The sequence below is a fragment of the Polypterus senegalus genome, chromosome 10 (genome assembly GCF_016835505.1).
Source record: "Polypterus senegalus isolate Bchr_013 chromosome 10, ASM1683550v1, whole genome shotgun sequence".
Lineage (NCBI taxonomy): Eukaryota > Metazoa > Chordata > Cladistia > Polypteriformes > Polypteridae > Polypterus > Polypterus senegalus.
In genome coordinates, this window is record NC_053163.1 from 165473202 (window position 1) to 165499878 (window position 26677).

Genomic DNA, 26677 nt, shown 5'->3' on the forward strand with positions numbered 1-26677 from the left:
ATCAGTCAGTTCCACATGAGGAAAAGGAAGTGAAAGGTGAGAGTCTGTGAGGATTACCCTGTGTGGCCCACATGTAGCTGAAGAGCAACGAGAGCAAAGGAAGAAAATAAACTTGACAAAACAATACAATGAGAATAACGATAGTTCCTATAAAGAACGTGAAAGGTTTCTTCATCCAGTCTGTCTGCCAATGGCTATCAGAATCTGCGGGACGGTTTATGCAGTTCTTTTGTTGCAGAAAGGCTCACAGTAGATGTAACTTCTTAGAGGGACCGTCGGGCACATATGAGGGGGGACCCAAAAATAACGAACTGAAAAAAACAATTGTTTTAATAACTTTTACTTCCTGAAACTCCTTCAAACTCCTCTCCATGTGAATGACTACACTCGTCCCAACCGTTTTCCCACTGGTGGAAACATGTTTGGAATTGCTGAAGGAGGAACGTTGTGCAAGACCTGCAGCGATTTTTCTTTGACGTCCTCCACGGTACAAAAACGCTTTCCTTCAAGTTCTTTTTTTCATGTGCGAGACCAAGAGAAAGTGGCACGGAGCAAGCATCAGGCGGGTAGAGAAGGTGGCAAGAACTCCAAGACACACCAGTCAATTCAGAGATCTCTTCAGTAGTCCGACGATGATCTTCGTGAACTGCATTGCGAACCTTTTTTAAGATTTTCGTCATTCCTAATTGTGGAGGGTCGGCCAGATCTCAGTTGCTCTTCGAGTGACATTTCCCCTCGTTTGAAATGTGAGAACCACTCCGGTGACTTAAAGCTTCCTCTTTAAAAGCCATTTCAAGCATCACTACGGTTTCAGCAGCTGCTGCCCCCTAAGAGAAAACAAAATTGAACGCAGACTTGCTGTTCTTTGTGATGGGGAGTACTTTGAAGGAGGCTTACATTTCAGTAAGTAAAAATGATTAAAATTGTTCTTTTTTTTCTGGTTATTTTCGGGTATCCCCTCGTATGTGCAACACTGGCTTCCAAGCGCAGCCCACATTCCTCCCTTCCTTGATGTCCAGAATCGTTCAATTCTAAAGAGCGACAGTACGCATGGCAACCCGTTCAGCAGACATCTCACCGAGTCCTTCTGCAGGGTTGCAGTCCAGTTGTATTCAAGCGTCGTCACACCAGCGGACAGGAGTGTGACCGGCGTTACTGGAGATCTTCAACAGCCAAGCAGCATCTTAAACTCTATGATATGCAAAACTTCCACAATTGTAGTGGCAAGACAGTGTTAGCGTGCTGTCACAAACGGATCACTTTGTATAAAGTGTTGTCACAAAGTATTTGAGTGAAAATACGGACAAAGGAATGAAACAAAGCAGCCAACACACACACACACACACACACACACACGCGGATAGTGTACAGTTGTGCTTGAAAGTTTGGGAACCCTTTAGAATTTTCTAGATTTCCTCATAAATACGACCTCAAACGTCATCAGATTTTCACTCAAGTCCTAAAAGTAGATAAAGAGAAACCAGTTAAACAAATGAGACACAAATATTATACTTGGTCATTTATTTATTGAGGAAAATGATTGAATATTACATATTAGTGAGTGGCAGAAGTATGTGAACCTCAGTTGATCAGTTAGTCTGAAAGTGAAATTTGAGTCAATGGGATGCCAGTCAGGTGTGAGTGGGCACCCTGTGTGATTTAAAGAACAGGATCTATCAAAGTCTGCTCTTCACAACATGTTTGTGGAAGTGTATCATGGCATGAACAAAGGAGATTTCTGAGGACCTCACAAAAAGAGTTGTTGATGCTCATCAGGCTGTTAAAGGTTACAAAACCATCTCTGAAGAGTTTGGACTCCACCAATCCACAGTCAGACAGATTGTGTACAAATGGAGGACATTCAAGACCATTGTTACCCTCCCCAGGAGTGGTCGACCAACAAAGATCAGTCCAAGAGAAAGGCATACGTGTAATAGTCGGCGAGGTCACAAAGGACCCCAAGGTAACTTCTAAGCAACTGAAGGCCTCTCTCACATTGGCTAATGTTCATGTTCATGAGTCCACCATCAGGAGAACACTGAACAACAATGGTGTGCATGGCAGGGTTGCAAGGAGAAAGCCACTGCTCTCCAAAAAACATTGCTGCTCGTCTGCAGTTTGCTAAAGATCACGTGGACAAACCAGAAGGCTATTGGAAGAACGTTTTGTGGACGGATGAGACCAAAATAGAACTTTTGGTTTAAATGAAAAGCGTTATGTTTGGAGAAAGGAGAACACTGCATTCCAGCATAAGAACCTCATCCCATCTGTGAAACATGGTGGTGGGAGTATCAGGGTTTGGGCCTGTTGTGCTGCATCTGGGCCAAGACGGCTTGTCTTCATTGATGGAACAATGAATTCTGAATTATATCAGAGAATTCTAAAGGAAAATGTCAGGACATCTGTCCATGAACTGAATCTCAAGAGAAGGTGGGTCATGCAGCAAGACAACGACCCTCAGCACACAAGTCGTTCTAACAAAGAAGGTTAAAGAAGAATAAAGTGAATGTTCCGGAATAGCCAACTCAAAGTCCTGACCTTAATCCAGTCGAAATGTTGTGGAAGGACCTGAAGAGAGGAGTTCATGTGAGGAAACCCACCAACATCTCAGAGTTGAAGCTGTTCTGTACGGAGGAATGGGTGAAAATTCCTCCAAGCTGGTGTGCAGGAATGAACAGAAGTTACCGGAAACGTTTAGGGGGTCACAGCAGATACTGAAAGCAAAGGGTCACATACGTCTGCCACTCACTAATATGTAATATTCGATCATTTTCCTCAATAAATAAATGACCAAGTATAATATTTGTGTCTCATTTGTTTAACTGGTTTCTCTTTATCTACTTTTAGGACTTGAGTGAAAATCTGATGATGATGTTTGAGGTCATATTTATGAGGAAATATAGAAACTTCTAAAGGGTTCCCAAACTTTCAAGCACCACTGTACCTAAGCAGGACCGTACAGCTGAGTGCACAGTGAAATATTGATATGCAGTAGCAGCAAAAACGAAGCACACGTGGTGGTCGTTCATCTGCTGGGTTTGTGTTCAACTGCAGTCAAAGTCCCAGCTGTCAAAATCATGCCCTTTGTTGCTGTCGCCCACAGATCTTGCCCTGAGATGCCTGTTGAGAGACTGCCACGTTGCAGCTGGAGAACCATCTCCAAAGCGCACCAGGCGGGACTGTGGCTGCACCGATCCCCCCAGCCCCGCCACGCAGCCAGAGCAGTGCGTTTCTGGGGTTGCCATAGCCCTGTGCTGCCATCACCGATGTGACTGGAAACACTACGTCGGCCAGGAATTCTTCAAGTCTCGAGGACTGGGAGCGGAGGACTTTGGAGTTTTCCAACGCATGTCCAGCTGGGCCACTTGTGGCATGAGGGGCCAGGCGGAGGAATTCGAGGAGCATGACCAAGATGAGGAGAGTGTCCTGCGGGATGTGGAGGGGTGAGTACCAGCCAGAGCAGACTGTTGAATGTAAGTCCACAAGACAATGAATGTTTAATGGGGGCACCAAAACATATTTTGAGTCACTACAAGGTTTTTTCCCGACCCCGTAAAACCATTAACACCACTCACGAAGGAGCCATGGCTTGTCCTGCATTATAAGTCAATTAATTGTTGAAGTGTCTTATGTGATGATAAAATAGTGCGTGGATTTAAGATTCGCCTCTCCATCACTATAGCCTTCATATTGTGCAGATGCCACTGTATGGTGGATTCTACAGCAGACTCCTTTGGCCTGTCCTCTCTGCCACCACTTGTGTTAAAAACCTTGAGGCTCCCACTGTGAATCTCCATTCAGCCCCTGCCACTCGCTTTTGGGATCCCATGACACCTAGAGAAAGCCAGTGTTGTAGGCGCTGCAGGTTATGCCCCAGTTGCGGTGGACATTGCAGATGTGCTTCTGACACTCGGAATGTCCATATAGAAGGCCACCTCACTTTGACTCCATTAGAGGGGGTCCAGAAAGCAAATTTAGAAGTCAAAAAGCTCACAGTAGTGCCACTAGTATCCGTAGTCGCCCACCCCACAAGTCAGTATTTGTGTGACACTCTTGATGCCAAGACAAGAAGAATTAAAAGATTTGTTTTCAGAAAGTCCCCATGACCCCCATTTCCAGCTCCCTCTCCATGGATGGTATGATCGCCTAAACATTTAAAGAGTGTTGTGTGTCTTGTCTAGGATTTTGACACCAAGTGAGCGGGAGCACCTGGGCCGCCTCTGCAAGTTGCTCATTGACCAGGGCCGGGTCCAGTACCTGCGGGAGAGGGGCTACGATGCCAGTCTGATGTACTATACTAGCCCGGCGGTGTCACTGGAGAACGTCGTGCTCACGGCAGTGCCAGTCAGGGGGCAGGAGGCTGCTGCGGTACTCGCAGCTGATAACACAGACCTGGGAGTAATCTGAAGGACAGTCCTCTATCCTGCGGCGCTGTCAGCAGGAACACGCAGGCAAGTCGCTCTCATACTGGGAACTTGGTGGTCTGCTTTCTAAAAAATACAAGATTGGAGCTGAATTAGTGTGGCAGCACACAGACGCACGGCTCTGTTCAGAGCTCTAAATTCTCAGCGTCCGTCATCGGGAAGGCCAGTGAGAACACACATAAAGGGTATGTAGGCGCAACGCTGCCCACCTCTGCGTCTGGACTCCTGGATGTATGCCAACATGAACTCTCTTCCATACATCTCCCTGTCGTCCTCTTCCTCCTCCTCCTCCTCTTCTTTCTCTTCCCATGGAAGGCTTACCTGAATTTTCAGAGGATTGTCTCTGAAGTTTACAAACCTGTAAGCGTAAGCACATGACACGTCCGATTAGACTCGATGGGACCACCTTGCGGTGTTTTTTTTTATCTGGTTTTGTGTTGGTCAATTACAATAAAGCTTTGTGTCGCTTGTTTGTGAAACCAAAGCAATGTGTGCCCTTGGAACACAAGCTGCCTCCCCACAAGGCACTTGCCATTCTGATTGAGTGTACCACTTGTGGCCTGTACCTCAGATTGTCCATCTTCTCCATGCAGGTGGGGATGTCTTGCAGTTTGTTGCTGCTCAGGACGAGTGTGCCAAGGTTTGCCATCTCACTCACGCTTTCGGGAAGGCAGCAGATCTCATTCCGCTGCAGCCACAGGGTGTGAAGATTTTTCATCCTGTAGTTTCCAGACAATAATGGTGTCCCGTCAAGAGCTACCTTGCCATTAATAACCCGGTCTTAAGGTAACTGTGGTCAGGGTGGGTGGCCACTTACCTGTGAATGTCATGTGGCAGCTCTTGGATCTTGTTGCCTCCCATATCGAGCCACTCGAGGGCTGGCATGTCGAGCAGAGCTTCAGGGATGGCAGTGAACTGGTTAATGGACAGGTCCAGGTGCTGGAGGTTTCTCAGCTGACCTAACTTGAAATGGAAACAGAGGTGGCACCTGAATTCAACCCATAAACCAGACCGGTGGGCACAGTGGAATGAGGGGGATAATAATTACAGGAAGGGTAACTGGCACAATTACACCAGCCTCTGTGCCAATTGTGATGGTACTGGTAACTGGTCTGGAGGCCATTGGTTCAGATCCAGCCTTTCAAGTGTGGTGTCACTTGTTGGGGTTGTGGTAGTTCAGGCCCCCTCATCGCTGGTGGCCATGGTTTAAAAGCTCATTTTAGCAGACCCCAGAAACCTCTCGGCTGGAGTGCCTACTTTTCTGGCTTGGTGACTCCTTGCCCAGCTCTCTCCCATGATACTGCCCGTGTGCCCCACAACGTAACGTGTGCTAATTTACCTGCAGTGGCAGACGACTCAAATCTCGGTTCACCGCCAGCTCCAGCTTCTCCAGGCTCTGACAGCCCGCCAGTTCTTCTGGGACGTCCTGTAGCCGGTTGTAGCTGAGCAGGAGCTCCTGCAGTCTGGTGAGACGCCCTGTTGGGTCATGGAAGGCAAATTGAGGGTCAGTGTTAGGCTGGGGGTTGTGGGTAACGTTACACGACACGGGCGCTTGAGGACGCTGGTGCACTGACTATATGTGGCCTGTGTACTTAGAAAAGCAAATCTGGAGGATTCCACCAGGTGGCAGCGTGAGAAGTCATCACGGGGAGAAAACGACGTCCAGTTTCGCTCAGTTGTCAGTTGAAAGATGTTAAAATAAATTACTTACATTCTGATGGGTTGGAGAAAAAGAAAAACGGTATGCGAGACCTTCAAGGGTATCGCATCGTTGCGAAGGGAGATATGCGACGTTTGTATTGCCTGTGAGAGAAGTGGATGAAGAAAAGCACGACGACGACATTCACATGTTGGCATTTAAGTTTGATTTGCTTCACCACATCGAAACCCGCACGTTGATCCTCTTGGAGCCGCAATGCAGCCTGCCGTCACATGTTGATAGCCAACAACGTCACATACCAAAACCTGCACACGCACGCCACCCACATTCTTGCCGGTACTGCAACTTGCACACGCGTCGCGTTCATTTCTGATGAGGTGCTCAGCAGACGTGTCTAAAGAATGCTGGGAATGCGTGGCAGCCATGATGCGGGCGCCAAAGCGTTCTGAGCATCTCTATGGGACTGAACACTTCTAGTGACTCCGTTCATTTCTGCTTCATCACTTTGGTGATGTCGCTGAGGCAGTTTTTCTAAATTTTGTCATCGCTGTTCCAGATGTTCCTAATGTCGCGATGTCGTTACGTCTGCCCTACTTAAGAGGGTGGTGCAGTGTTGCTGGCATACAAGTTTTGGATTAAAATTACAAATCAGCTCTTGGGTGGTATCTTTAGTTAGTTATGGAACAGATGAAAGGGTCCAATAGAGCCTGGCAGAGGACCTCCAGCAGCAGAACCCTCTGCTGTGGTGCCACTTGGGGGCCTGTGGCTGGAGGTGGAAGTGTTTTGTGTCTCACAGTTTTGAGTTGATGTCCAGCTATTTACTGGTTTGGTCATCTGCATTTAGCGAGGTCATTCTTCACCCGTCATCGATGTTCTTCGGTTTGTCCTTCATTTGTCAGCTCCACTTCTTGATCCTTGAGCTTTTCTTTCTTTTTCAAATTAAACAAACTTCCCACTGCTCGTAACGGTCCTGGAGTGGTGACGGTTGGGTCTGGGATTCACCGCCTGTGTCCTCGTCCACCACTGGCCGCGCTGCACTGATGGTCAGCTGTTTGTCTCCCGTCCACAGGGGTTCACTGAGGGGCTCCCCGTCCAGCCGTGAGTGCCGAGGGTCTTCCCATCCAGAAAGGGGCACTAAGGTTCTTCCTGTTTAGAAGAGGGGTGTGAAATCCTTACCCTCACCCTCCACCTTCCCAGAAAGCAGTGGATGGTGCAAACCCCAAGAGATTCGCCAAATTGGTGCCCCTAAAAGGTCTTATCAGCCAATCGGAGTGAAGCAGGTTATAATAGGAGGAGTAAACAAGAGTGGAGTGGAGACCAGGTGTGTGATTGGCTAACTCAGAATTCACAGATCAGCTCCCCCCAACCTATTGATGCCATACTGGGAGAACTGGCACAAATCGGCTAGCAGACCTACCAGGCTGTCATAATAAGCGGGTCATGAGGCCGCAGAGTGCCACTTAGGCTGGCAGATTTCCTCTTCACCTGGAACACACTAGAGCCTGGCATATGCCAGTGGGTGTCACCTGCCTCTACTACAACCTGGCATGACGAAGACAAATCATCACTCATATGTTAAAGAGCCAAGGCTCCCGCTAAGATGCCTAGCCTGACTATACAGACATGGTGGTTGGCCAGATCAGTTGGGTGCCCACTGTAAGTTCTGGGGGGTGTGACCAAGTCCCCCGCTGCCTCCATCACATTTCCAAATCTTGTCTTTCTGTGGTTGATAACTGGGCTCCTTGGTGTCCCGCATATGTCCCTGGCCCAGTGTCCTTGTGCAGGGTGGTGAACTGATGCCCACATGCCTCTCCTAAACCCCCTCCCTATTTTCCGTGACTGTGGGTGGTGCACTGAACTGACCTATTTCAGGGGGGACCTCGGCAATGCTGTTCCTGGATAAGTTGAGCACCAGGAGGTTCTCAAAGTGGCCAATGAATGAGGGGACCCTCAGCAGGCCCGTCCTGTGCAGGTGCCACTCTTGCAGGTTGGTCAGTTGTACCATAGCAGCTGGAAGAACCTGCGGCCAAGGGATGCAAAAGAAGCACATTAGGACTTGCAGTCCGGTCTGATTCAATTATTAAAGTTGCCATTTTGTCACTTTGATACCCCCAGAGGTTCATTGGCTGATTTTTGGACATGTGATGGCTGGCACGGCTAACTGGAGTGTCAAGTTGGATTTCAAAGTTCATGAACTGTCTGTCAGGTCAAAGGTCATTTATGTCAGGGGTGTATCAATGTCTGGGCTAGAGACACACATGGGCACCTGGGCTGCATTTAGGCCAAGGATACTGGGTCATGGCGCCACCTGCAGTCTTGTTCATAATATGAAGGTGAGCCCAGTGCGTAACCCAAGGCTCCCTGCTGCCCCCAAATCTTCAGTAGAAACTGGGACAGAGGGGGACAGGCCTGGCAAAGCCAGTCCTCTGCAATTCCAACACATGGTGCTGTTTAAAGCTCTTGGAGGTGTAACCTGATAGTGGAAACACCACAGGAACTTAAGAGCACTGGTGGGCTTAAATTTGGGGGTATCACTGATGAATGAGGGGTCTATGAGGGAATCCCTGAAGATGGTCCAAGAGCAAAGACAAATATGAGAGCGGTACTGTCGTTCATGGGGTGGGCCGGGGGTCACTCTGATTTGTGTGAGGGCATCAAGGTGACAATCAGCTAATATTCAAAGGTGTGCAAGGACAGGAAGGCCAACCAGGGGGCACTTGGGTTTACATCAGTGACCCTAAAGTGACTAAGGCTGAGTGTCCATGGTGGCACATTGTGCCAGTTACTTCACTGGGCAGAAAAAAGAAACCGTGATCCTTAGATTGGAGTGTCATTCATCTGGCACTTAACAAAGAGGTGCCCACCCTGGCCAAGACTGTGGCTGCCCACTGCATACCTTCCATTCCTCCTTTTCGATTCTCAGGATCACTCGGCCCTCTTCGTTTAAGATCTTCTCCTTCAGCCTGGCCAGAATTATTCTGTCTTCCCAGACATGTGCTAACCTGTGGAAAAAAAAGTAAACCACAAGGCATGCCCTCCTTTTTAGTGCCAACCTTATCATTGAACAAGAGGAGGCTCAGTCAGGTGACGGGCGGAAATGCCCTTCAATATTATAATATGTGCAGTTCTCATTTTCACCAGTAGAGGGCAGCGTTCCTCCAACCATGACACTCTGATGGCACAGGAGAGACCCCTGCTGGCCAAAAGGTGAGTGAGCTGGAGGTTCAAGTCAACAGAATATGAAGGGCCGTCATTTGGGGTAAAGTTGGCACATTTAGCTTTTAACAAATTGATGCCATCATTTGCATTTATAATGAATTGCATCAGATCAAAGCTGGGGAGCCACCTGGCGCAGGTGACCATCAGCCTTTGTGTTGCGCCTTAGGAATCTCTAAAGCTCGTGTCTGGTTTATGTCTCACACGATTGTCACCCGTCACTGGGCACTAAGAGCCACCCCAAGGGCTCTTTGAATTGAGAATGAACTTTAAAATTTCCCAACCTCATCCTGGGTCACATCTCGTCCCGCCAGGTGGGCTCACCTACTGACCACTGCCTGCTCCCTGATCCTCTTCTCCTTCTGCAGTTCCTCTTTCTGCTTCCTGATCCTTCCCTCCCAGAGGACTTTAATGGAGGCCACAGAGCCCAGACACACCGCCACGTCAGCACTCAGCTCCATTTCTGCCTGGTTGACGATGTCTTCTTCATCGCCGGACCACCGGGGGCTCTGGGGAAACGGAATGAGGAGCGGCGTTAACCTGAGGGGGCGTCATTAAGCTTCTTCGTTTCGTCAACACCACTCGTTACGAACATGAATTTAAACAAGGTTGTTAAAGGCGCTATAAAATGGACGCCTGAGCTCCATTAGCCTCCGATCTGAGCGCAAGTGAAGAGATTTTGAGAGCGCCAGCTCCACACACACAGCCACTGGGGCAGGACTTGGACTGTGGAAGTGTCAGCTATGTGTGAACGGCAGGGTCACTCGAGACCCAGCAGACGACTTTCACCCATCTCTGATCTGCTTGCCCAGCACAGGGCTGTTATTTGATCCCAGGACTGTGACGCCGTCAGGCAGACTGCTGCACCACTCAGGACCAACACGTCACCCGCATGTCCACTTCAGGGCCGCAGTGAGGCGGAATCATTCCTGGCAGCACCGGGTCAGTGACGTGCGGTGAGGTTCATGGCTGGTGAGACGCCGACTCCTTCAGAGTCCGATTTACAAATCTGTGAGCCCCAAAGAGCAACTTATTCGCTAACCAATTGGCAGCCAGCATGGACACTGACTACTGGTTATGTTTCATATCTCATCAGCATTCTTTACACACACATACAGCAGGGAAGGCGCATATTTGGATATGAAGAAGGGCGAGTGAGAGCGGAGAGAGCGCATTTGCTCCTCACCCTTCGTGTGTTCTAAATTTGCCGTTGCGATTCCACAATTCAAATGAAAGTATAGAGTGGTGTATAAAAAAAGACGGGTTTCAATTTTGACCTTAACTGAAATATTTCGTTTTTTTAAAGCTTTTAATTCTGGTGTGTTAATTAAATTTATTGCAGACCGTGCAACAAAAGGATAACAGGGAAAACAACAGAATATTTTATTTAAGGTCAAAAGTTAGTTGTCTCTTAGTTTGAAGCAAACCTTTTAGCTCCGGCGTTGGTCTTCCGCTAATTATCACCTCCTGTTTTGACTGAAAAGTCCAATTTTGAGAAAAGCTTAGATATATAATCTTCCATTTTGGTAGTCAGTCCGAACAAAAAAATAAAAATAAACGGACCGCTGCGGTGCGCTTGACTCCGATATCGCTGACTTATTGGTTCGTAGAGCGTCTGCGCAGAAGAAGAGCAGCAACGAGCACCTGTTGGGCTCACATGCGCCCCCTTCTGGGCGCCACGGTACTGTCAGCCTCACCCTCCGCCTTTTCACTGCGGTTTTATGTCCGATCAGCAAGACTAAATATGCCCCACACCGTCATTAAAGATATTAGTCAGACTGTGGAAAGTATATAATAAACGTGTCTGCAAACATTATATTATATATCGAATCAATTTTCAACCTTCAAATATAAACTTAAAACCCATCTGTTTAAAATGGCCTTATCTCTATGATTACAGTGGCTTTGTTTGGTTTTAATTTTTATATTTTCTGATGTTTTAAGTTGTTTATCCATCCATCCATTATCCAACCCACTATCTATATAACCTAACGACAGGGTCATGGGGGTCTGCTGGAACCAATCCTAGCCAACACAGAGCAGGGCGCACACACTCGGGACAATTTAGGATCGCCAGTGCGCCTAATCTTTTGGACTGTGGGAGGAAACCCACGCAGACACGGGGAGAACGTGCAGACTCCACGCAGGGAGGACCCGAGAAGCGAACTCTCTTAATTGTGAGGCAGCAGCCACCGTGCTGCCCTTTTAATTTATTTATTGTTTTCGGCGACTTGTATAAATACAATGTATTTTTATTATTAATTATTATTATTATTAATGGCGACATAGAGAGAGACAGCAGCAGGCACGCACCAATCGCAGGCATCTGCCCCGTGTGTGAGGTGAGGGAGAGCGCAGTCCGAAGTGAAGGGAGGCTCGTCGCTGCTGCACCTCGCATTTCTCCCCGGCAATGCGCCAGTTCAGTGATTTTAACAATAAAAATTATCAAAATTATTGGAATCATACAGAAAACAAATTTATAGCACAGACCAGTGGGCAAATGTATGTTATGTTATAATAATTAGGTTTCTTACTTTTCATGATGCCTTCCCTGACCGCACATTCCTGCACAGGGTACAAGGCAGGACCCAACCCTGGAAGAGACGCCAACCCATTTCAGGGCACATTTGATAGAACTTTAGTTCTAAGTCCTTGGAATGCGAGAATAAAATGCACACGGGGAGAACATGGCAGGTCCATGCAGGTTAGGATGGGATTTGTGCCCAGGACTCTAAAACTGTCAGGCAACTTCTGTGCCACTCATGACTGACCTGTCGTCTTTCATCCACCCCTCCAGCTTCACATCTGCTGAGCTGTTGTTTAAACCCAGGACTCCGACGCCATCGGGCAGACGCAGTGACTGTTGTGCCACTCGGGACCAACACGTCACCACCCAGCCAATTCATCACCCGCTTGCCAACTTCAAGGCCACAGTGTGCCAATCCTAGCAGCACTGGGTACAAGGCAGGAACTGACCCTGGATGGGGCACACACTTGTTGGCACTGCCAGTCAGCAGGTCAGCTACCCTGATGATTTTTATTTTAAATTTCATTTACCGCCCCCTGATATCACACGGCTATTACTTTTTATTGCTGTAGTGTAATTTCATATAATTTGCCTGATTAATTTTATCAGTGTTAATAGTTTTAACTAAAAGCAGTAATAAAAGCTCCGAATCGTTCTCTATTAATATTATTATTATGGTATGCCAGATTATTTTCCTTTTCTGTTTGTAATGTATCCTCAAAATGCGATCAATAATTTTCAACAATCTCGGGGGCTTTACTGAATTTCTGTGATAGCTCACGTGGTGCGTCACAGCTGATGTCTGCCATTGTCACCTTTACATTCTGTATGGCTCTTTATTCATCCAGTTCGGGGTGGGGGAGTTTAAAGCAGTCAGTGATGGAAAATGAAAGGGCAGCCTTGTGCTTCAATATAGCGCCTCTCATGCTAAGCACAGCAGACCTTTCTACAGATGTTAACTACTGAGCAAAAGCAAGCGATTCGGAGTCAAGGGGTGGCTTTTCCACTGTGAACACCATTGCAAGGCGCTATATAGGTGATATGTAAGTACGTCTAGTTAAGCAGGGTCACCCAGAAAGTCTCCTGGGTTTTTAAGGTCAGCTACTGCACCACACAGTCTTCTGTCAGACTTTATTGGATATAGCGCCTTTTCATTGTACTTTGTTACCCATATTTCAGTTTTACGACCAGGGACTTGTAGTGGTGACGAATGAACCACAAACCGTTACATTGAAATGGACTCTCTTGGCCACTAGAGGGCGACGTCTTTTTTTTAATAAAGGTGACCTCGCTAGGGCGGACGGGCACAGCAGTTACGGTTGCAGAGTCCCATTTATTGGGGGTCATTGATCGAAAACGGGAGAATCACGTGGGTGTGTGAATAAGGCGTCCACGGTGGGTTCCTGCTTTACGGCCGAGGCTCACCGCGACTCGGAATCGATTAGGATGGGCACAGCATTAGGAAGCTGAGGCGGAATACAACGGACTTTATAGCGCCTTCCGTTAAAGCTGTAGTTAAGGACTCGAGCAGTATGACGGGCGGCCCTGCGACTCGTGCAGCGCTGCATCGCGGAGGACAACAAACCGAGAAGAAGCCAAAGAGGAGCCTTCTTACCGAACTCGTTCTGCGTTTAGCACGCTGGCCCGACCGTCATTCTTCACTTCGGACGTACGACAAGCCTGTGGTGTGGCGACATGTAACGCGACACCCCCATGTGGCTAATTTTAACCCGTGAGAGGGATAGAAAGAAATGTGGCCATCAGGTGACCGACATTCCCAAATGTGTCGCTCCTCCGCAATGACGCCGTGAGCGCAAATCCAACCTCGAAAGAAGTTGGTGGATCCCGCAGACACGAAGACCACCATTCCGTCATAGCAGCAAACTGAATAAAAAAAAAAAAGTTACCGACTATATTGGGGGATAAACCAGGACCCCCCGTGTGGACCGCCTTTCGTTTATTGAGTTTTCCAAATTTATTGTTCAAAGTGCAAAGCTGTTGTAGCGCATCGCGGTGATCAACAGAGGGCAGCAGCAGCCAACAAGTGAAGCCTTCCGCACTCCCGCGCCGGTATAAAAACGCGCAGCGCGTCACGTGACTGTCAGGCGGCGGCACCCAAGACTCGTGTCAGCTTCTCGGGCCACCTCGCGATGCCTCGTAATCTCCCAATGGAACGCGTTGTTATTTTGCATCAAAGAATGGGAGGAGAGGGGGCCGTCTTGGAGTTTTGAGTGCCCTAATATGATTGATTTATATGGGGTTGATTAAAGTGAGAGATGCCGTGCCTGATCCTCTGGTTGGATGGGATGTCACACTTGCTGACGTCGCCGGAGGACGATAGTAGATTACACGACCTCACCAACACCAACACCGACTTTCCTGCACCACTTCATATTAAAAAATGGAATGCAACCTGTAAGTAAAATAATTAAGTGAAGGGCGGCACAGCGATGCAGCTCTTATTCTGAGCTAACTGGCCCTGAGTTTGGGTCAGTGGGCCGTGGACTGGTGCCCACTTCAGAATTATCTCCTACTTCATGTGCATTGCTGCCAGTTCAGGCTCCTGCTGCTTTAGCTGATGTCACGTTACACGACTTCTAGTTGGAGGGGACATCAACCTCGGCGACTGTGGCTGTTGATCAAGGTTTCCATTGTGACGTCCTCAGAAAAAGAGATCAACAAGTGCTCCCCACACATCGCTTAGCGTCATTCATAATAACAGACTCCTAACCCTGTGTGCTCCCCATATTGTAAACCACCCTACACTACTGATTCTTCAGCAATGCATACCCTGCCCAACTCGGAGTGGCTGAATGTGTGTGCTGCGTTCACATGGGTTTGGACCACAATTGACTGGCGTGGCCATCGGGCGCCACATAATCCTGTCATGAAACGGGCCGGTGCATAAAACAGAGAGATGATAATCACGTAACAGAACAGAACATACTGGCACATTCATTCGGAAACATCTCGAGTCTCTGATATGTGGAAGGGGCCAATAGTTCACCATACGACAAAATCATCCAGGCAGAACTTAATACCACCTGGCATAACTACGATTGTAAGCTCTTCTTTTAGTGCAGCATCATGTCTAGAAGCGGGCACTGCCCACCTTACCTTGCACGTGTTGTGTGCAGCACAGTGTCCAGCAGATGGCGATAACAAACGGCCTGCTCAATAAAGAACATAGCGATGTACTCACTTGTAGTGTACTGGATGGCACTGACAAACCACTTTTTTGGTTCAAGAAAGTTTACGAGCCTTCTAGTTCACTATAGTGTCCAGTAGAGGGCGCTAGCAAACATCCTTTTTTTAAATTAAACAAATCAAAATAACATAGCAAGTCAAATACGTACAGTATATAGTAGCTACAAAAATAACCAACATTTCTTTTTCAATAACGCACAAGGGGCTGTTGTTCAAGTGTAGTCTTGTGTCCAGTAGAGGGCACTAACAAACTGCCCAGTTTAATAAATTGCGTAGCACTCTGCACACTTAGGGTCCATTTCAATGTAACGGTTTGTGGTTCATTCGTCACTACTACAAGTCCCTGGTCGTAAAACTGAAATATGGGTAACAAAGTACAATGAAAAGGCGCTATATCCAATAAAGTCTGACAGAAGACTGTGTGGTGCAGTAGCTGACCTTAAAAACCCAGGAGACTTTCTGGGTGACCCTGCTTAACTAGACGTACTTACATATCACCTATAGGCACCTATATAGCGCCTTGCAATGGTGTTCACAGTAGAAAAGCCACCCCTTGACTCCGAATCGCTTGCTTTTGCTCAGTAGTTAACATCTGTAGAAAGGTCTGCTGTGCTCAGCATGAGAGGCGCTATATTGAAGCACAAGGCTGCCCTTTCATTTTCCATCACTGACTGCTTTGCCCCCCCCCGAATTGGATGAATAAGGCGCCATACAGAATGTAAAGGTGACAATGGCAGACATCAGCTGTGACGCACCACATGAGCCACTCAATTCATCAGCCCTGCTATCACAGAAATTCAGTAAAGCCCCCGAGATCGTTGAAAGGCGCTATATTGATCACATTTTGAGGATAAATTACAAACAGAAAACCCATCGGCAAGGAAAATAATCTGGCATACCATAATAATAATATTAATAGAGAACGAATCGGAGCTTTTATTACTGCTTTTAGTTAAAACTATTAACACTAATAAAATGAAATCAGCCAAATGATATGAAATTACACTCCAGCAATAAAAAGTAATAGCCGTGTGATATCAGGGGGCGGTAAATGCACACTTAGGGTGGAGCACAGGGCCCAGAAGACACTGACAGGGTACCTGGCACACAGGTAGGTTCAAATCCCACTGTGTGGCCTTCGAGGAAGTCACTTCACCCGCCTGTGCTCCAACTGGAAAAAGAAATGTACTGTCTATAATTTATACAGTGCCTTTCATGTCTATCTATGGTGTAGGCAATGCAGCATAGTAATTAAGGCCACTACTACTAGGACACTGTGTGACTCAGAGCAAGCCACTTCATCTGCCTGTGCTCCAATTGGAAAAAAAAAGGGAAATGTAACCATCTATTATTAATGTTTTGCCTTTCACATCCCACATTCCATCTATTATATAGTGCCTTTCATATATACAGTATATATAGACCCTGAGATTGTGGGTTTAAATCCGGCTACTGACACTGTCTGGCTACAAATAAATGACTTCCCCTGCCTGTGTTCCAACTAGAAAAGGAAATATAATCATCCCTACTTTATATAGTGCCTTTCATATCTATGGTATAGGCAATATGGCATACTAGTTAAAGATTTGGCCTACAGTCCCTGCAGCTGTGGGTTCAAATCCTGCCACTGACACTGTATGACCCTGAGCAAATCACTTCACCTTTCTGTGCTCCAACTGGAAAAAAAAAGTCTCAAAAGTTGTAAGTTGTTTTAGCTAAACGCGTCAGACAGATGAGTAATAATGAAGTGTTTAGCATTAACGGGCTACCAGGGAAGTGCTGTGACGTCACTAACACCACGCGACTTTCAGGTGAAGGGCTGCGCACAACTGCAGTGCAACAGTCTAGGAAAGGGCTCACGTGTTGTAATACAGCAGAATGGCCAGCAGAGGGCGAGGAACTGCTCCTGTTTCAATGAAGCGGTTAGCACTGTGCAGGCTTGGTGTAGTGCGGCACTGTGGCCAGCAGAGGGCATTAACAGCCTACCAGCGAAGCTTTGAGAGTGAAGAACACAAATCAGAGGCGTCACTTTGGGTTTTTATTTTTAGCTTTATTGTTTTAAGTACTCTGAGCAGAATGAAGCAGAAAAGACAGCCAGCGGCCTCTCAGTCCAGCTGCAGACAACGGCGGCCCGGGTTCAGTGCAACCCCCACCACTCAACTGCTTTATCAAAACCAACAGTTTGGTAAATGCGCAGGAATTTGCCACTTTTTATGCCGTGCTTCGTTTCAAGAGCCATCAATGATTCTAGAAATGTATTCATTTCCCACAAATTGAATAAGTGGATTACAAAATCGTCCAGAGCTGGCGTTCCACATACCCCATCCCAGATGTCCAAAACTGAATTCAGGTGTGAACTTCTGGAGCCTCCCAAAACGTTTGCAAATTCCCAACGATCGTATTCCAAGGACAAGTCGATGATGCCACCTTTTGACGATTCCTGCCACTTGTGCCAGTTATGTTTGTTGACATTTTTCACCTCAAGTCAAGGCGCTATATGAGCTGTGCCTTAACATCTCTTGGCTTTCCTCTAGAGATACATTAGCACAGATTTAGCTCTGCTGCCCGTGACACGGACCTCTGGGCTGCTTGTGGCTCTCTAAGCGCGTGGTGACCGCAGCGCAGTGGCCATTAAATGCGTGCCCAGGCTGCCCTAATCACCAGACCCCTGCACCATGCGTGGATGTGCGCTGTTCTAACTACAAATGCTGTGGCTAACCGTGTGAGACCCCTGTGGGCTCCACAACTAACTATGGAGTCTACCTGCACAGGCACAAGGGCCGAGTCTACTTGCAGTGACGGATACAGAGATGACCAGCAAGGGAGCTGTGCCCCTGTCCGGCCTGCCCTACTGGTCAGTTAAACCCCAAACCCCCCAGAATATCCACTGGTCAGCTCACCTCTACCTAGGGGTCCGTCTCAGCGCCTACTCGTGGTAAACTGCGTACACTACACACAGCGCATACAGAGAGCCATTCTGAAAGGCGCACTCGACGAAGCCATCGGCCGCCCCGCTCCACATGCCTCGGCTGCAGCAGCGCACCTCCGCCCGCGGCACCGAGCCCAGCACCACAAAGCACACGATCTTATAGCGCTCGTGGTAGAGAGCCCGCACCGCCGTTTTGATCCGCTCAGCAAGCTCCAGAGCCAGCGCGGAACAGCCGTCAGCCTCGTACTCGACCCCCCGGAGACGCTCTTCCAGGAGCGGCATCACCGCCGCCCGGGTCCGCTCAGCTGAGAAGCGCCGCTCGGCCGGCGGCAGGTGTCCCGCTCCACCCGCGCCTACCTCGGCGCCCCTGTCCCGCTGCTTGCGGTGTCCGCCGACGTGCCTTCGTTTGACGTCCTGGGGTCTCCTCGCTGCAGTTCCTGTCAGAGTCTGGCGGGTCTTCGGCTGCCTCACTGGTGGGCTGGGACGCTGCATGGTGGACTGTGTAACTTCGTGATGGGCGCCGCTGGCAGACTTGTAAGCAAAAGAAGGAAAAAACAACAACAAAAAAAAAATTTAAAGATGATGTCATCATCCGGGTCCTACCAGTGATGTCCTCATTATATATATATATATATAAATGAAAATTAACATCCTGGGTGGCGTGGTATCCCTTGAGGGTTGGTTTCTGTCTTTCCCTGCAGTGGATTACCTAAAAAGGGGGGCAATGGCGGGTCGTGGGGCAGCAGGATGGATGGAAGGATGAACACAGTGACTGCTGCAGCTCAGCCCACCCAGCGGACATTAGTGACGTTATTAAGGTGTTTGTTTCAAGGGTGGCTCATCCAAAGTTGTTTAAAACCGCTAAAAATCACAATTTTGCATTGGCATCAAACACCAACAGGAAATTGTAAAAGTTACCGATTACTTTTGACACGCATAGCTATAGATATACATACACATACATATATAGATATACAGTACAGTACATATAGATAAGCTCACTGAACAAAAACAAACGAGTGAGCACCCATATAAGAGGTAATGCCCACCTCAGACACCCACAGAGGGCACCCCAGTATGAATACTGTTCTACAAACTGCTGTGCTGGGCCACGTGTGTTGGCTTCTCTTTGTGAAAAATGGCAAAATGGTTGGCAGAAAGGGGTGATGGCGCTCAGCCAGGCCAAAGGGCATAGCAAACAGGATGTTGCCCACTTTGCAGGTGCGTCAAACCGCACAGTCCTGCAGCGGGTCTTCCAGCAGTGGCATACAAATGATTGTCACCAAAGCGGCGGTACTCAGAGACGGGGGGCCGACACCATGTGTCACACAGTGTGACAGCAAATAGTTCCTACATGTGTTCCAACTTTTGTTGATTACTTACAAACCGTCTGCTTGTGCAAAAGCAGTGTTGGGACAAACAGTTACTTTCTGCACTTCATCTCCAGAATGAACACAGAATGGCTACGCCAGTCCTCCATGAGCACAACTGGCACAGAGCTGGCATTCTGTGCGTTTGGCAGGAAGGACATTCGAAAGCCTTCTCGTATCTGGACTGGCCTGCAAAATCCTCAGATTTAAATCTCATAGAAAATCTGTGAGACTATTTGGAGGAACGATTGAAATGCCAGTGGAGCCATCCGAGCAATCTGGGCTGAACTGGAGAATTTGGTGCTGGAAGAACTCATGAAAATTGATGTCACCTACATTCACAAACTTGGACAAAATTGTAGATGTTCTTTGGTCTCATGGAGGAGTTACCGTTAGAAAAGATTCCTTGCGCGATGCTCAATGATTAACCCTCACTATACAACCCGAAAAACTGCCAGAAAAAAGGGAGACAAAACTGTTTACTGCATGGCGTGTCTGCTCCAACACGTACATTTTTCCACGCACGTCCACAGGTTCAAGCACAGGGACTGCATTAAGATCTGAACGGGCCACACTTTGCACTTCTTCATTTCATATAAAAGGTTACAGTTCCTGTTGTGCAGTGGGAACAAAACACACACAAGTAGCCCAGCCAAAGTTTCTGTGGCACGTAAACACCTTTTATTGAACGAGCGTGACCTTTGACTGATGGGCATCCAGTCCAGGCCTGGTTCTTTGCCTTAATATTGTTCTGTGCTGCGGTTTCCTGGGGAAGCAACCTGAGCTCAAAAGAAGCACAACGCCTGAACAAATTTATAAGAAAGACCTCCTCCATCACGGGGTGAACCCTGGACACCCTGGAAGCTGCTGTGGAAAAGAGGATGGTGGCAAAATTGGATGCCATCATGAAATATCACCACCATCCCCCTCCAGGAGGTGCTGTCTTGGAGCATTTTTAGTCAAAAGGCTCATTCAGCCAAGGTGTGCCAAGAAAGGCCCATGGGGGTCTTTTCTGTCCACTGCTATCAGGCAATTTAATGCATTCTCCCTTTGCCCAATACTAAATACTGGTATTCTTTAATTTCAATTTCTGCATAATATACCTTATCGATCAATTGGCTAGCGCTGCCACCTCGCAGTTAGGAGACCTGGGTTCGCTTCTCGGGTCCTCCCTGCATGGAGTTTCCATGTTCTCTCTGTGTCTGCGTGGGTTTCCTCCCACAGTCCAAAGACATGCAGGTTAGGTGGATTGGCCACTCTAAATTGTCCCTAGTGTGTGGGTGTCCTGCAGTGGGCAGGCGCCCTGCCCAGGGTTTGTTTCCTGCCTTGCGCCCTGTGTTGTCTGGTATTGGCTCCGGCAGAGACCCCCGTGACCCTGTAGTTAGGATATAGCGGGTTGGATAATGGATGGATGATTGATTGGCTGTATTATTTGTCCTACAAGTCTGTATCCTTGTTTTTTTTTTATGCATCTGCTGCCTTGTTCGTCTAATTTTCCCCGAGATTAACACAGTGTATCTAACTGAATCGTGAATGGAATAATGTGACACAACCTGTAATATCAAAGCTAGGAGTATAAATGATTACATCGGGTACCTTTCGTGAGTGTTTCTTTCCTCCTTCGTTTTGTCAGCCCGGTGTACCTGCAGGAGTTCGCCCGGCTCGGTGCTCTCTGCTCTCGTCTGCGTTTGGCTTTCAGAGAGCGCGTTTTTCTGTTACTCCCTGGCGTGCACTTTAATTAATTTTCCGATTCTTTTCACACGTACAGTAATCTTAATCGACAGGCTGCAAACTCTGCAACTTCTGTCACGCACTCGCCATGTGCGCAATGCACACGAAACGCGTCAGACAAACGTGCGAGAAGAAAAGAAAAGAAAAAAAAAAAAAACAGTCCTCTGGTGCCACCTGGTAATATGGCTACCTATTCCAGGAGATGATGTGTGGCACCACTCCCTGTGGGCACAATGACGGAATTAAGGACTGGCGGCGTCCGCACGCAAACTAAACGAACAAAAAGTGCACCGACTACAAAATGCAAAGCAACGGAGAGCGGGAGAGGCGAATTCAATCATTTATTTACGAGATCGACGATGTGTTTGGCAGGTATAACACACACGCTATCCAGGTTATAAAGAACCGAGCAACAGCTTAGCACACCAACTCATTGCACAACGAGCTGGTCTGTGATGTGCCACCCATGCCCAGTCTTGTCCTGTCCTGTCATCGCCCATTCCCACCCGCTCAAGTTTAAAGACCACCAAACACCGGCGCCTCACCTGCTCGCTCGCGTGTCTCTGCTCCTCCGAGTCACGAATCGCGCCCAGCTCTCCGCGCCCTCCCTCGGCAGCCTGGCGAGTGACGCGCTCTCTCCGAACACCGGGACAGCCAATGAGCGGCGAGGCGGGTAGAATTGAGACGCACTCATTAGCATAACAGCCTGTTGGCGGCGGATCAGACGTCGCGCATGCGCGATGCGCATTTTTGGCCCACTTGTCCGGGAGTTGGACGCCTGCGGGCGCGCTTTTCCCCGACAGAATGGCGGAACGCTTCAAAGTAATCCGATAATGACACGTAAGAAAGATCTAAAGAATACCCTGCATTCCTCTTTACCGCAGTAACAAATTGCAGTAGAAAGACTTTCAAATGTCATGCTGGGGTGAAACTAAATTATGAAAGACAAGGCGAGGCCTGGAAGGATAAGCGTCGGGGTATTGGCAGTGAAGTCAGGTGGAAAAAAAAAAAAAAGGAAAGGCAGAGCCAAATGGAGTTGCAGTACCTGCTGAGATGAACTGGCCCTTGGGATTAATAGGACAAACCTGCCATACTCACTGTCTATGTAGCGCTGTCAAACCATAAACTATAAAAAGAGTGAGCGCTGGAGTGAGAGAGAGAGACAGAGACACGACGTGATTGGTCCAAGCTGCATCCTCTATACACCTAACTGTCCAATCAGTTGATCACACTACTAACTCTCGCCCACCACACACCAATGATCACATGAAAAATGTGCGAGGGGAGAGTTAGTAACCAAAAAAGCGATGTATGCACAAGGGCCTGCAGTGGGTCAGCGTGTAGAAGTGGTCAGTACAATGTCATTTGTTCTTGCACATCTCCTCAGAATGGTTGACAAAAATCCAGCACAAAGAATTATTAGCATACTAGTTGTGCTACGGCGGCACGGTGGCGCAGTGGTAGCGCTGCTGCCTCGCAGTTAGGAGACCCAGGTTCACTTCCCAGGTCCTCCCTGCGTGGAGTTTGCATGTTCTCCCCGTGTCTGCGTGGGTTTCCTCCAGGCGCTCCGGTTTCCTCCCACAATCCAAAGACATGCAGGTTAGGTGGATTGGCGATTCTAAATTGGCCCTAGTATGTGCTTGGTGTGTTTGTGTGTGTCCTGCGGTGGGTTGGCACCCTGCCCAGGGTTGGTTCCTGCCTTGTGCTCTGTGTTGGCTGGGATTGGCTCCAGCAGACCCCCGTGACCCTGTATTCGGATTCAGCGGGTTAGAAAATGGATGGATGGATGGATGGATAGTTGTGCTACCCATCTAACTAACCAGTATAGACCTCAAGATTAACATTTGCAGTGCACTATTTATTGGAATGTAGTACATGTAGGATGCATTGCATTTTCCATTCTAACAGATGGCGCATCACAAACATTTATGGTAAAAAAAAAAAAAATGCATTACTACAAATGTTTGTGATACCCCACCTACCTGTTGGAGTGACAAAAATGTAATGCATAACACATTCATTTCCACACTTTTCTTCCATATTTCCTGTGGCTGGCACACGAGAGACAGTGACTTAGACTGTCAGTGCCTGATCAGCATGCCCCTTGTGTTAAGACTTGGTGACTTTCACATTCCACCGACAAGAACAGCAGCTGCTGAATTGTGAACAGTGATTAAGTGGCAAATGTCTTTTTTTGTTCCTCCTAGCCAAGAAGCTACATGAACTTTTTCATGGTGATACGGTCGTACAGTGTTGTATGTATTAGTTTCCCTATCCATCCCTCCATTATCCAACCCGTTATATCCTAACTACAGGGTCATGGGGTCTGGTGGAGCCAATCACAGCCAACACAGGGTACAAGACAGGAAACAAACTCCAGGCAGAGCGCCAGCCCACCGCAGGGCACACACACCCACGGGACAATTTAGAATCGCCAATGCACCTAGCCTACATGTCTTTGGACTGTGGGAGGATCAGTTTCCCTATCTTACAGGCCGAGTGGTGGCTCAGATGCTAGGGGTCTGCAGTGGCACTCGGAAGGTTGCCGGTTCGAATCCCATAAAATGCCAATAGGGACTCAGCTCTGTTGGGCCCTTAACCTGTAATTGCTGAGCACTCTGAGTAGTGAGGAAAGCGCTATATAAATGCAAAGAATTATTATTATTATCATTTGTGTGAAAGTCTGAAAACACATTGTCATCCCTATCGCTCGATTCAGCTAATGGTTCAGTTTATTGTAGAACTTGCTTTACTGCGTCTCATTTACAAGATGTTTTGTTTGAAAGCCCCACCCCACTCATGAATATTGACGAGTTACTTCAGAGTGGCAAAGCATAGAAGTATTAATGATTTTTGTGCAACACAATGCGATTTTCTCCACTAGAGGGCAGCAGAGTTGTGTCCCATGAGTTATTTGGGCTTTATGCTGTGAGGTGGATCATTACATGTCACCCCGAGTCTGACTGGGGCTTAACTATAATTACATAGAATTCCATACAAGTCCAAATCACACCAAGGAAGTTACAAAATAATCAAATAAATAATAAAAAAAAGTAATAAAATTAAAAACAAAAGAAAACAAACACTCTGTAAATAACATACTGAGTTCATAGTGGACATATATATGCAGGATACTTTTATAAAGGTCCTCCCAAAATGAACTAAAGGATCAGTGTGTGCAACTTGGTCACCAGTGAGACACACGGAGTGGACATGAAGAGAAACAGAAGCAGGCGCGAGTCCTTAACTCAGTTAGTTTATTGAGAGCTCAGATTAAATGAAGACAGCAGTTTTCTCGGTCACTCACTGCACAATATTGTGTATGCGGTTTTATTTTATTTTTGTTCCCCTTGTTCTCTGTCCAACCATCAACAATACAATTCCCTCATGTCCAACTCCAAATAAATAACCGAGAGGCTAACGAGGATTGTGCATCTGAGATCCCGGCACTTCTAGTCCAGGGCTGGCATCACGTCCTCACTTGTGCTCTAGTCTGGCGCTACCAGAATGAAAAGTGTTATCGTCAACAGGCACACGTCTTGATGGGCCACCGTTCAAGAATCCCAGTGGAAGGAGACAAAACAAAAAAACACAAAAAGGACAAGAAAAACAATCAGACGCCTGCTGAGCAAACCTCCAGGGGCGAAGGGATGGATGGCAGCCTTCACTTCAGGTCCATGAGCATGGCGGCAGGGTTCTCCAAGTACGACTTCCACAGATTGGAGAAGCGGGACATTGTGGCTCCGTCGATGATCCTGTGGTCGGCTGACCAGCTCACGTTCATCAGGTGGGCTTTCACGACGTCGCCTCTCTCGTTGAATCTCGGGAGAACCTGTGGGAGAAACAGAAAGGCTACCTCACCGTGCCACTGGAGCAGGTCGACTGCTGCACCCCCTCTAGAATCGAACACGAGATCCTCAAACCCCCTCAACCCTAATTTAGCATCACGGGAGGGCAGAACGGATATTTGACATGAAACTAAATACATAAATACACATAGAAACTGTTAAACGTCAAATATAGTCATTAAATGTCACTCCGAGTCGGACTTGGGCTTAACTACGATTACATTGAATTCAGAGTCCAAATCACACAAAGGAGGAAAAAAAATAAAGTGATCAAATAAAAAAATAACTAAATAATAAGTGACCTTAAATAATTAGATATGTCACTAAATAGGTTTTTGTTGCTTACATCTTTGTTTTTAATTATTTCATCATGTATTTGTTTCAGAGATACCACATGCACAAATAAATGTGTTGTAGAATGTGACAATAAACAAATAAATGAAAATTATATGAGCTTAAATGTGTCATGAAATGTACATTTTTATGGCTTTCATCTTTGTCTGTCATTCTTTTAAACCCACTTATTCTGAGCAGGGAGCCTTTCCCAGCATGCACTGGGTGCACCCGCCCATACCCACACAGGTGGTAGACCAATTTTACTTATTTGTTTCTTCATTTACTTTGGTGGCACCACACGCAACATGAAAAGCCACTTGAGATGAAAACGGTTCTCATCACCCGTCAAAGTCGCGAGGGTGGGCTCTAGCGAGTGCTGGCTTCTGATTGGCGAATCATAGGTAAGACAGGACACTCACCGTCACAACTTTGCACTTTCCCATGAGCCACGGGATTTCCAAGGTGTGCCAAGCGCCCATTCGGAGTTGTGACAGTGTAGGCCTGCTGCCGGGGGGACAGACACCAAACGGGACTCTGGTCCGGGGCCCTAACGGAAGGGGGCCCCTTCATGCTTGATTTCTTTTTATGCCGATGTTGTGCGCGTAGATATATATTCGGACATTTATTACAAGTTACATGTAATAGAAAAGTTAAATCATTTAGCTTACAACAATACAAGTGCGTGTTTTAATAGCCGCACGTTCCACGCCAGTAGATATCATGCTCGTGTCGTGTAAAGCACGCTTGTCAAAGGGGACATTTCGATCATTTTGTATACGTATTTGAAGGTTTTGGCATGTGGGGACCCGGTGGAAGGCAGAGGGGCTCACACGTACCCAGTTGTCAGGGGCCCAAATATTTCTGGCGGCAGGCCTGGACATTGGGCATCAGTGTCACCATGAGTTGGCCAGAATTTGTGCACAAAGTGTCTACGAAGCTCCATCATCATCATCCTCTCAGAAGTCTGCGTCTGACAGGTCTGCCTGTAAATGCAGTGCTTAATGGCTGAAGACTTACATGCGCTCACTCTTCTGACCAATCAAAACACAGGAACCGCTAGTCCCCACCCTCTCTACTTTGACAGGTGACAATGACAGTTTTCATTTTATTGCGCATTTCATGTTGCTGAAATATATGAAGAAATAATTAAATGAATCCAGTAATCATGAAACATTTAATTATAATTAAACTTCACCTTTTGTTTGTTGTCACGTTTAGTGGTAGATTTGTCTGCAGTATTTAATTTTGTCAAAATGTTCCTCCATAGATGTAAGATGAAATGTGCACTGAAATAAGCGGCGGTTTTACCTGTCAAAGTGGAGAGGGCGGGCTCTAGTGAGTGCTGGCTTTCGATTGGTGAATTGTCGGTAAAGTGCTCAAGAATTGGTTATTGAACCACAGGACCCTCAACAAGATAAAGCAAAGCGCC

The 26677-nt window shown here is 47.4% G+C and overlaps 4 protein-coding genes across 9 annotated transcripts in view; 1 reads left to right on the plus strand and 3 right to left on the minus strand.

Moving 5' to 3' along the window:
- The window catches only part of trmt13 (tRNA methyltransferase 13 homolog), a 27815-nt gene extending 23154 nt beyond the window's left edge, over positions 1-4661 (plus strand). For all 3 annotated transcript variants that reach the window (XM_039767284.1, XM_039767286.1, XM_039767285.1), the window contains exons 10-11: positions 3104-3443; positions 4182-4661. In XM_039767284.1, the coding sequence (XP_039623218.1) occupies positions 3104-3443; positions 4182-4407 (566 nt within the window). In that variant the 3' untranslated portion in view covers positions 4408-4661. The remainder of the gene's footprint in view (positions 1-3103; positions 3444-4181) is intronic.
- On the minus strand, positions 4377-13784 carry lrrc39 (leucine rich repeat containing 39). 3 transcript variants are annotated; one of them, XM_039767290.1, is made up of 9 exons: positions 13735-13784; positions 9625-9809; positions 8981-9086; positions 7948-8104; positions 5764-5900; positions 5242-5387; positions 4991-5143; positions 4634-4782; positions 4377-4490 (listed from the first exon to the last, which is right to left on the minus strand). In XM_039767290.1, exons 2-9 carry the CDS (start codon positions 9759-9761, stop codon positions 4435-4437), a joined length of 1041 nt encoding a protein of 346 aa, XP_039623224.1. In that variant the 5' UTR covers positions 9762-9809; positions 13735-13784; the 3' UTR covers positions 4377-4434. The 3 variants fall into 3 exon arrangements, with proteins under 3 accessions (XP_039623224.1, XP_039623222.1, XP_039623223.1); XM_039767288.1 differs by lacking the exon at positions 13735-13784 and adding an exon at positions 13443-13550; XM_039767289.1 differs by lacking the exon at positions 13735-13784 and adding an exon at positions 10728-10877.
- Positions 13785-17186: 3402 nt separating this feature from the next.
- LOC120537974 (tctex1 domain-containing protein 4) lies at positions 17187-22184 on the minus strand. 2 transcript variants are annotated; one of them, XM_039767291.1, is made up of 2 exons: positions 21610-22184; positions 17187-18494 (listed from the first exon to the last, which is right to left on the minus strand). In XM_039767291.1, the coding sequence occupies exon 2, from the start codon at positions 18453-18455 to the stop codon at positions 17961-17963; it is 495 nt and encodes a 164-aa protein (XP_039623225.1). In that variant the 5' UTR covers positions 18456-18494; positions 21610-22184; the 3' UTR covers positions 17187-17960. The 2 variants fall into 2 exon arrangements, with proteins under 2 accessions (XP_039623225.1, XP_039623227.1); XM_039767293.1 differs by lacking the exon at positions 21610-22184 and adding an exon at positions 20930-21593.
- A 2116-nt stretch (positions 22185-24300) lies between these two features.
- The window catches only part of dbt (dihydrolipoamide branched chain transacylase E2), a 39659-nt gene continuing 37282 nt past the window's right edge, over positions 24301-26677 (minus strand). Inside the window, exon 11 of the mRNA XM_039767294.1 lies at positions 24301-24896. Coding sequence (XP_039623228.1) covers positions 24729-24896 — 168 coding nt within the window. The 3' untranslated portion in view covers positions 24301-24728. The remainder of the gene's footprint in view (positions 24897-26677) is intronic.